Source organism: Hemitrygon akajei, chromosome 9 (genome assembly GCF_048418815.1).
Source record: "Hemitrygon akajei chromosome 9, sHemAka1.3, whole genome shotgun sequence".
NCBI lineage: Eukaryota > Metazoa > Chordata > Chondrichthyes > Myliobatiformes > Dasyatidae > Hemitrygon > Hemitrygon akajei.
Genome location: NC_133132.1, coordinates 73,791,532 through 73,802,689, shown reverse-complemented (window position 1 = coordinate 73,802,689; position 11,158 = coordinate 73,791,532). Strand labels below are relative to the sequence as shown.

At 39.3% G+C, this 11,158-nt stretch overlaps 1 protein-coding gene across 7 annotated transcripts in view; it reads right to left on the bottom strand.

Annotated features, from left to right (window-relative positions):
• slc2a12 (solute carrier family 2 member 12) overlaps positions 1-11,158 on the bottom strand; it is a 72,603-nt gene continuing 61,445 nt past the window's right edge. For 3 of the 7 annotated variants that reach the window (XM_073056338.1, XM_073056340.1, XM_073056339.1), the window contains exon 6: positions 5,449-8,201. In XM_073056338.1, the coding sequence (XP_072912439.1) occupies positions 8,042-8,201 (160 nt within the window). In that variant the 3' untranslated portion in view covers positions 5,449-8,041. Of the gene's footprint in view, positions 2,178-5,448; positions 8,202-11,158 lie in introns of those variants that run through there. The other 4 variants (XR_012100248.1, XM_073056341.1, XM_073056342.1 and 1 more) reach the window with 3 other exon arrangements.

The following is an 11,158-nucleotide window of genomic DNA, read 5'->3' as shown; positions in this document are numbered from 1 at the left end:
ACTTGCCAAAGCAACCTCATATCTTCTTTTAGTTTTTCTAATTTATTTCTTAAGATGCTTTTTACATTCTTTATATTCCGCGAGCACCTCATTTACTCCATGCTGCCTATATTTATTGTAGCTATTAGCTATCTCTCTTTTTTCCAAACCAAGTTTCCGATATCCCTTGAAAACCATGGCTCTCTCAAACTTTTAACCTTTCCCTTCAACCTAACAGGAACATAAAGATTCTGTACCCTCAAAATTTCACTTTTAAATTACCTCCATTTCTCTATTACATCCTTCCCATAAAACAAATTGTCCCAATCCACTCCTTCTAAATCCTTTTGCATCTCCTCAAAATTAGCCTTTCTCCAATCAAAAACCTCAACCCTGGGTCCAGTCCTATCCTTCTCCATAATTATATTGAAACTAATGGTATTGTGATCGCTGGACTCGAAATGCTCCCCAACAAATACCTCCATCACCTGACCCATCTCATTCCCTAACAGGAGATCCAACACTGCCCCTTCTCTGGTTGGTACCTCTATGCATTGCTGCAAAAAACTATCCTGCACACATTTTACAAACTCCAAACTATCCAGCCCTTTTACAGTATGGGCTTCCCAGTCTATGTGTGGAAAATTAAAATCTCCCACAATCACTACCCTGTGCTTACTACAAATATCTGCTATCTCCTTACAAATTTGCTCCTCCAATTCTCGCCCCCCCATTAAGTGGTCTATAATACACCCCTATAAGTGTTACTACACCTTTCCCATTCCTCAGTTCCACCCAAATATCCTCCCTACACAAGCCCTCTAATCTATCCTGCCAGAGCACCGCTGTAATAATTTCTCTGACAAGCAATGCAACACCCCCCATCCCTCCGATTCTATCACACCTGATGCAACAAAATCTAATCACACCCCTCCTGCAACCATGTTTCACTAGTAGCTACAACATCATATTTCCAGGTATCAATCCATGCTCTAAGCTCATCCACCTTTTTTACAATGCTCCTAGCATTAAAATAAATGCATTTAAGAAATTCTCCCTCTTACTCTGTTTATCACTAATGATGCAAACAACTTTACTATCTTCTTTTTCTTTCTTTTCCCATACTTCTGTTCCCACACTCTGGTTCTCCTCCTGCCTTGTATCTAGTTTAAATCCACTGGAGCTTCTCTAGCCTTGTTCTGCATAATCCATGAAAAATTAGTTATTTCTGTATCTCTGTATTAACTCCAATTAGATGCACCCTCAATCTTCTAAACTCAAAGAATACAAGCCAATTCTTACAACCTTAAAACCTTGGATTAAAACAGAAAAAGCTGGAAATGCTCAAGTGAAGTGGCATCTATAGAGAAAGGAAAAGAGTTAATGTTTCAATTGATGGCCTCTCCATTAATGACCCTAAAGCATATCTAAAGCTAACATTTTGCCTATAATTTTTTTATATCATTCTGATAAATTTATATTGAAACTGTACAAAATTGATCTTTTGTGGTGCTCTGCCCAAAGCAAAACTCTATACTCCAAACAGAGTCTAGGACTTCGTACAACTGAACAATTGCTTTCTGCCTTTTAAGGAAAGATTCCTCGAGATATGCACCAATGAAGCTTGATTTCTTTTTGTGTCTTTGGGGTGATCTGTAATGATCTTTGTGAATATCTCTGCTTTGCTGTGTAAGCTGCCTCGTTGGTAGCAAATGATTTCCAAGTCGCAGGGATGAAGTCACTTCCAAGGATCTTTCTTATTATTCTATCTAGTGGTAAATATAATGGCATATAAAGGCATTTCGATGTTTCTTCTTGTGCTGGTGCATATTGTCCAGAAGTTGTGCATCTTGCATAACAGTTTGTGGTCCCTTCTCACTAATCAAAATTGTGGTATCAAATCAGTGACTGTGAGAACTATATCCAGTGCTCCTTAGCCAAGGTTTGACACCTCTGGCCTTTCTATTAGTAGATGCCTTTATCCTTTTCTTCCATCTCCTTTTCCATCTGGCTACCTGTGAGTTATGAATGACCATAAAAGTACCCATCACTAGTGTGCAACACCTCAGATGTTTCTCTCTGGAAGACACTCGGAAATGATGGAATAGGTGTGCCTGAGGCTCTCCTGCAGGGCTGAGGTCAGAATGGCAGGGTCTAATCTTCCTCCAAGTCCTCATACATATTTTCAACCATTTCATCTGGGTGAAAAACAGAGTTGCAGAAATTAGTACAGCACCTTTAATCAGCCTGTTGCCTAAACAATCCAGAGTCTGAGGAAATTGTTTATATCAATTAAAAGCCTCCAAAAGCTAGAATTGCTTCATCTGTGCACAATCGTCGTCCCTCTACCTGTTCACCAGTGTTATTATTTCCATTCCCTTCTACCATTTTATGTTCTACTACAGTTGTGTGGAGAGTAACTTGAATTCTCACATGGAATCTTGTCCTCATCTGGTGAAACATCTTAACTTTCGATACAATTGCAGCCTAAATTATTTGATAGTCTCCTTTGCCTCATGTGGAATTCAGAGTGATAGCAATCACTGAATATTCATGATTGTTTAATGTCTTTTCCAGTACACAAGTGTAAAGAAGAACGAAATAATTGTTACTCCAGATCCAGTGCAGCATGTTAAAAACTTACTAAGATCACGATTACTGCATTCCGTCATCTTCAGGATTTCGAACGGTGAAAGCCAGTGGACAGGCAACGACAGCTAAAGTGAGAATCATGCAAGTATGCTCATGTATTAGTAATTACAGTATGTAACATTAGAGCTCTACTCTGTCTATAACGGCATCCTTGGAACATAGATATTGAGTCTACCAAGGGACTAAGGAGGTGCCAACTGTGGATTGTAGTTCAAACCCTGCTACAGAGAACAGATTAAATTTTGGCCTGGATTTTATCATGTGTGGCAGTTATTTACACTGTGTCACATATAGAAACCAAAATGGAGCTGTAGCCTCTATATGTTAACAGGGTAACCAATAGTGGAGTGCGTAACTGTTCAGATTGAACAATCCTAGTGATCACACGAAGCTCAAATCAGAAAATCCAAGCTGAATTATTTAAGTCAATGTATAATCATGTACACATAAAAACAGGTAAGGAAATATGATAATTTGAGACAGATAAAAACAAAAAAAAAACAAAGCAAAAATGAAAAATAGTTCAGTTGAAGATGAACCGTTATGGAAGTTCACTGTTGTATAGATTCAGCAAGATAAGCTCAAAATTAATTATGCTTTGTTGACTGCTTTCTCAACATGCCCTGCCACTGTTAATGCTTCTGTTGATGTTGATTTTAGGGCTGAGACCCTTTGTCGGGATTTTGGCATGAAATATTGACAGGTTATGCCCCTTCATTGATGCTGAGTTTCTCCAACATTCTGAATATGTTGTCCTTGAAAATTTAGAAATTCTTCACACCCATATAAAACAGCAGTGTTCCTTACTCAAAATAAGTAAGGGTTGGAATCTAACCCATAAGACCAAAAGACACAGGAACAGAATTAGGCCATTCGGCCCATCGAGACTGCTTTGCCATTCCATCATGGCTGATTTATTATCCTTCTCATCCCCATTCTCCTGCCTTCCCCAAACTTCAGAAAAGATGAGGCAGGAACCAAACTTGAGATAGTACCATATTTTACCAAAATAAAATTTAAAAAGCTGAAATTCTCAACCAATCAAAATATTTTTGTTTGCTATCCATGTGAATGTTAGCACACCCTAAATACTATTTAATAAAAGATTGTTAAAGATATGCAATTGCTAAACATAAATTGTAAAAGATATTCTTTGGTTTCATCTTTCTGATAGGCATTGCCCTCTAAGATAAGCATCTGTAGATCTGCATGCACAACTTGTCAAAAAATCTGAGCAGATCATTCCAAGATAGAGCCACAGAAGAGTTGTAGAACAATACAGCACAGAAACAGGCCCTTTGGCCCATCTTGTCTATGCTGAACCATTAATCTGCCTAGTCCCATTGCCCTGCACCCGGACCATAACTGTTACTAGGGTAGAAATATCCCAAATATCTCATCAAACCTAAGGGAAAATTCTGGAACTGGGCAATGTTGAATAGGTAGACTGCCTCCTGGGTAGCATTCTTATGATCCTCAAAGCCCAGTTCATGATCAGATAGGCCAATGAGATACTTCATGAAGGACATATTGATAGAGATGATGAGAAATGTAGAGGGACAATAAACAATATATTTGCCAGAACTAGGGTGAAGAAACTTGTTACACAGTTATCAGCTTAAACCAGGAAATTCTAAATTGCAATTAAGTTTCTTTTCATCTTTCTAATCTATTACCTTACTGCTTTGGTATTTGATAGGATTGGATATTGCAGAATTGAGGATTACAATGCTTTGTTGATACAGAGTTGTGGGGAGCATTATGGAGGAAGGAGTGGACTGGAGAATGGGACATTTCTTCTGGGGCACTGTTTCACCCTAACCCATCTGTAGCCTCCTATGTGCAACATAATCACATTCACCATCCCTTTCCCCATTGAAAGCCCTTTGGCCTCAGAGCAATTGGAGCAGTTTCAATACTTGAGCAGCATTTAAAGAGAATAAATTCTCAAGAAAAGAAATAAATTGATGACATGCTTAATAGTTTATGAAGACTTGAGTATTTCTAATTTAAACGTTCTTCTGGAATCAACGCCATTATTTTAATCGTTGAGCCAGAATTTGAGGGTCACAATCATGCTTTGAGGTTTGAGGTCATATTTAATGTTAACAATACAGCACTCACCCTGAGAGGGCTGCATTGTCATTGCTGTTGCCCTTTGATGAGACTTTGAAAGGCTCCTAACAATCTGCCAGTTCACATGAACATAAAGAATGCGAGAGTAAAGACTTGAACTCAAATGAGAGGAAGTTGTATGATGCTGAAACCAGCATGTACTTCTCAACAAACACTAAAAATCAGATAAGTAGCTAATTGTTCCAATCCTTTGTGCAAACTGGGTATTCTGTTTGCCAGTAAAATCAAACTTTAAAAGTATTTTTTGGCTGAACTGTAGTATCAAGTGTTTCCAGAGCATCAAACGTACTGTTTAAATGCAAATCTTCCTTTCTTTCACTTAACCGAAAAATGGAAAAGGCACAGTGATTGAATTTTGAACCTTTGACTGGTGAAAAAGATAAACTGCCTTCATTGCCAAAAGGAAAGCAAATAAACCACAGCTGCTGTTAATCACAGGCCCACTCTCACTTGGCGCTCCACAACAGAAAAGTTGTTGAAGTTTAAAGTGAATCATTCCAAAAATGAATCTTTTAATAACTCATTCTCCAATTTGTTTGAAAGTCTTCCTTGAAAAAAACAAGAATCATGAACCTCGTGTCTGTAGAAGTACTTGGTAGTGAAGGATAACACACGCTCAGAACATAGAGATGTGGCTGGCCACATCACTTGTTGAAGCAGAGTCAACTGAGGTAAATGGTACAAAATAATTCAATGAAGTAAATTCACCCACGGTGAATATTGTTTTTGCTTTGTTAGAACACATTTTGTTTATTAAGAGAAAATTTGACAGGTTATTTACAAAAATATTTTGATTAATTTGGTGGTCTGATGGGATGAATGGCATTTGGTGTCTAGTCCATTGCCCCGTGCTTGAAGGCCAGTGATGTGGACTTGTAATGAAGGACATCCATGGATGTTGGGTTGGCAAGTGCTGTGAATTAGAACTAGTGAGGCTGAAGGTTCATGGCCCACAGGGTTAGCGAGTTCCCAGGTTGGTAGATCCCAGGATCCGATGTTCATGTGAGCAGGGGCACGAGAGCTGTTGACTCTCTAGGTAAGCGAGTCAGTGAGCCTAGTGTTCATGGTGTGGAGTTCAGGGTCCCATCATCAGCTAGTCCTGAGGTCAGTACTGAAGATCAAAGCCAGAAAGCCGATCAGAGGTCTGTAAGTCGAAGTCCACTGAAAAGGTTGGAGGCCATTTGTTCATGAGTCCGCTGGAGGCCCAGAGTCCTGTCCTGGGGTGGGAAGACGGTGTGTGTGGGTGGGTGGGTGGGTGGTAGGGAGGAAAGGGGCTTGTTTTGCAGTTGGTGTTTCGTTGCTTGTTGTGATCTGTATTGTTCTGCCGAGCATTGTGGGCAGGCTAAAGTGGCGCCAGAATGTGTGACGACACTTGTGAGCTGACCCCAGCACTTGGTCAAGTTTTGCTGTTATAAAGAAGTGAATCTGTATCTGGTTTATCAATAAAGTATGACAGGTCACGCTTAACTTTGGAAATTTTCATTATTGGATGTCTTTATACAGACTGCTGATTCAATTAAGCGAGACTATGGAAAAACAACGGCTTATTAGGTATTGATCTGATTCAAGTCACCCAGTTGGAAAAGGTCACAGCAGTGTGTACTATGAATGATATTCACCAAGGCATAATATGAGAACATAAGGAGAAGGAGTAGGCTATCTGGCCTGTTAAGCCAGCCCTACGAATCAATAAGGTCATGGGTGATGACTCAGTTCCACCTACCTGCCATTTCCCCATAATGCCAGGGGATATGTTGGGGGTGGTGGATCTTTATTGTTGAAGTGCCAGTGGTGAAAGATAACAAACAAGTTACACATTTTCCAACACATTTAAAGAGCCTCATGTACTGTAACTGAGTTAGTGAAACCTGCACTAATGCAGATAGTATTCAGGGAAAAATGGTACACTGATCTCACCTGAAAAGTACTCCCATCAATAATACAGAGAAAAATAATAAGCAGGGCACGGTTCTGGTAAGCCATCAGAGTAGTGTCCTTGTTAGAGGCTATTTCTGCTACACAAGGAAGCATATATGCACTATAGTGGAGCACATTATGGATTCAACAGGTTACGTTCTATCAGTGATGTACATTGGGATCAAACTCTTTGGCCCTTTCCAAAATGTACCTGGACTGAGCTGTAACTGAAACATGAACCTACCAGAGATCAAGTGCACTGAAGAGATGGGTAGGAACCCTGGCCAAGTCAATAAATCCCCACCGGATCAATAGATCATTAAGGATCCCCACCTCCCAGGACACACCCTCCTCTCATTGTTACAGTCGGGAAGGAGGTACAGAAGCCTGAAGGCACACACTTGGTGATTCAGGAACAGCTTCTTCCCCTCTTGCATCTGATTTCTAAATGGACATTGAACCCATGAACACTACCTCACTACTTTTTTATTTGTTAGTTTTCACTACTTATTTTAACGTAATTATTTAATAGACATATATATATATATATACTTAAAGTAACTTAGGGTTTTTTCCAATATTTATTTATCATGTATTGCATTGTGCTGCTGCCATAAAGTTAACAAATTTCATGACATATGCCGGTGATATTAAATCTGATTCTTATAGTTTGGCTTGGAGATTTTGAGCATGCTATTGCTCATTTGTTTATAGATACATGTTACAATTAATATCAATAAATATCATCTACCAACTGGAAAAACCATGCTGTGGCAGGGTCTCCAAAGTAACGTCTATTACAGCATCATCTTCTGCAGTGCTGTACAGATTTTCATCATTGTTTGTTAAAGAGAGGAACATGCAAAATTTCCACTAGTTATAGCAAAACTGAATTCAGTACCTTTTGTGTGCTGGCTGGCTGTTACTCATTGGTGCTAATTAGGTGCACCTTTCCTACATCACAGACAATTTCAAAATTATTGAGTAATAAGGGGAAAGCCGCTTAAGACTGAGATAAAGAGAGAATTTTTTTCTCCCCAAGAACAGTAAACTTCACCATGAAAGGTAATTGAAGTCAAATCATTAAATATAATCAATAACAAGATTTTTGCGGGATTAAGGGATATAGGGAGAAAGCTGGAAAAGGGTATTGAATTTGAATGAATGGCCACAATTATATTGAATGGTGAAGCAAGCTTGAAGGGCTGAATAGCCTGCGCCTGTTCCTGGTTCCCCATCACCAATATCTGGAGACTATTGTTCTGGAAAACTGAGAGTTCTGTTGCAGTTATGAATGAAAACCGAACAGATAGAAGATCAGTGCTTGATCACTTTCAAAAAATATTTTTGAAGTGTGTCACAGAGAACCATCACCAAAATAATTTTCCAAGCCATCTGTGTGGTATTCAATATCAGTAGCCCAGATGGAGCTCTCCCCACCTTTGCGTTTCCAAAGTCGTTTAGGGATCAGCTTCTTTACGCCATCCATAGTACAGCAAGCTCCAGTTACATTGTACCTGGAAAATTTTTAATAGTTCACGCTTGTTAGAATGCCTTTTTCAAAGTTCAAGGTAAATTTATTATCAAAGTACATATATGTCACCATATACAACCCTGTGATTCACTTTCATATGTGCATACACAATAAATACAAGAAACACAATAGAATCAATGAAAGACCTCACCCAACAGGATGGACCAACAACACATGTACAAGAGACAAGAAACTGCAAATACAAAAGGGGAAAAAAAGCAATAAGTATCGAGGACATGAGATGAAGAGTCCTTGAAATTGAGTCCAAAGGTTATGGGAATAGTTCAGAGAGTAGTCATTCCTTCTCGTTCAAGATCCTGATGGCTGAGGGGTAATAACTGTTCTGAACCTGGTCATGTGGACTCTGAGGCTCTTGTACCTTTTTCCTGATGGCAGCAGCAAGAAGGCAGCATGGCCTGGATAGTGGAGGTCCTTGATGATGGATGCCACCTTCCCATGACAGCACTCCGTGTAGGTGTGCTCAGTGGTGGACAGGCCTTTACCTGTGATTGACTGGGCTGTAGGATTTTCGGTTCAAGTCTATTTCCATACCTGGCTGTGATGCAACCAGTTAACATACTCTCCACCATCTTTTGGCAGATCTTTGAATACTGCTAAGGAAGTAGTGGCACTGCTCTGCTTACTTTGTAATGGCATTTGTGTGCTTGATCCAGGACAGATCCTCTGAAATGATAACACTGAGGAATTTGAAGTTGCTGACCCTGTCTACCTCTGAACCTCTGATAAGAACTGGCTCATGGACCTCTGTTTTCCACTTTCTGCAGTCAATAATCAGCTACCTGGTCTTGCTGACATTGGGTGTGAGGTTGTTTGTTCTGGAACAACTAAAGCAGATTTTCAATTTCCCTCCTATCGGCTAATTTGGCACCACCTTTGATTCAGTCAATGACAGTGGTATCATCAGCAAAATAGCACTGGAGCTGTGCTTGGCCCCACGGTCACCAGTACGAAGTGAGTAGAGCAGGAGGCTAGGCACGCAGCCCTGTGGTCCACCAGTGCTGGTGGCAATTGTGAAGGAGATATTGTAAACGATCCGAATTGATTTTCTCACAAACAGGTTTTGCCAATCTGCAAGTGAGGAAATCGAGGATCCAATTGCACATGGAGGTACTGAGGCCAAGGCCTTGAAGCTTATTGATTATCTTGAGGGGCTGAGCTGTAGTCGATCAGCATCCTGATGTATGCATCTTTGCTATCCAGATGTTCAAGGGTTGGGTGAAGAGCCAATGAAATGGCATCTGCTGTTAATCTGTTGTCACGGTAGGCAAACTGGAGCAGATCCAAGTTGCTTCCCAGGCAGGAATTAACATGTTTTTTCACTAAACTCTTAAAGCACTTCATCACAGTGGATATAAGTGCTATTGGACCTTTTTGAATTTGACCTTCCTGTCGTAAGTCAATTCCTCCATTATATTAATTGGTGTGTTCAAGCTGAGACAAACATTCTTCAATTGTTTACTTTTGTCTAAAGTAAATCAGGTTGAAGTTATGTCATCATCAACCCATCAACTGAAAATAATTAGATAGATTGATATACAGTGAAGAAAAACATTAATAAAATCTTTCTAATCAGAATACAATTTGTTATAATTATTATTCACTTATCAATGATGCTGATGTGTTTCAGGATTTAGACCCAATGATGCACATTATGAAAGAAAGTCAATTTGCTTCTAATTAAGAGTGGTTTGCAATTTGGAAAAGAACCTATAGGTGGCAGTATACCCAAGCACCTGCTTTTGAATGTTGGTTCGTGTTGTGTACTTAATATCATAGATAGATAGATAGATAGATAGATAGATAGATAGATAGATAGATAGATAGATAGATAGATAGATAGATAGATAGATAGATAGATAGGTAGATAGATAGATACTTTATTCATCCCCATGGGGAAATTCAACTTTTTTTCCAATGTCCCATACACTTGTTGTAGCAAAACTGATTACATACAATACTTAACTCAGTAAAAAATATGATATGCATCTAAATCACTATCTCAAAAAGCATTAATAATAGCTTTTAAAAAGTTCTTAAGTCCTGGCAGTTGAATTGTAAAGCCTAATGGCATTGGGGAATATTGACCTCTTCATCCTGTCTGAGGAGCATTGCATCGATAGTAACCTGTCGCTGATATTTGAGTGATATTCAGTGATATTTGAGTAATATTGTAAACCTGTTGTTTGATTAAGCATTCCTTGTTTGTTTAAATAATTCATTATGGGTTATATGTAATAGTACATGAATGACATAGGTCGTCAATCCATCACATTACATAGACCATTTGACCATATGACATAGGAGCAGAACTAGGCCATCTGGCCCATCAAGTCTGCTCCACTATTCAATCATGGCTGATCCTTTTTTCTATCTCCTCCTCAACCCCAGTTCCCGACCTTCTCCCCGTAACCTTTGATGCAATGTCCAATCAAGAACCCATCAATCTCTGCCTTGTGAACCTCCTCTAGACCCTCCCCAGTGCCAGCACATCTTTTCTAAGATAAGGGGCCCAAAACTGTTCACAATACTCAAGGTGAGGCCTCACCAGTGCCTTATAAAGGCTCAGCATCACATTCTTATATGTGCATGTCTTGCTAAAAGTAAAAACAAAACTATGACCAATCTCCTGGACTCCTATATTTTTGTTGCAATCTGCTTTATGTTTTGGAGTTACAAAACATAACCATGGCAACGAAGAAGTTTTAAACGAAACCAAAACAACAACCTACCTGTCAAAGCACTGCAAGATGCTTGAGTTTAAAAAAAAGTACTGGAAGAGATTCGAGTTAAAAGGAAAGCAGAACAACATAGGTTCCTCGGAAGGGAAGGCAAGGTCAAATTTTTAAAAAGGCAGAAAACTAATTAATTCTCAGTTCATAAACAGTGAGCACCAGGTGATGATGATAATAATAATAACAT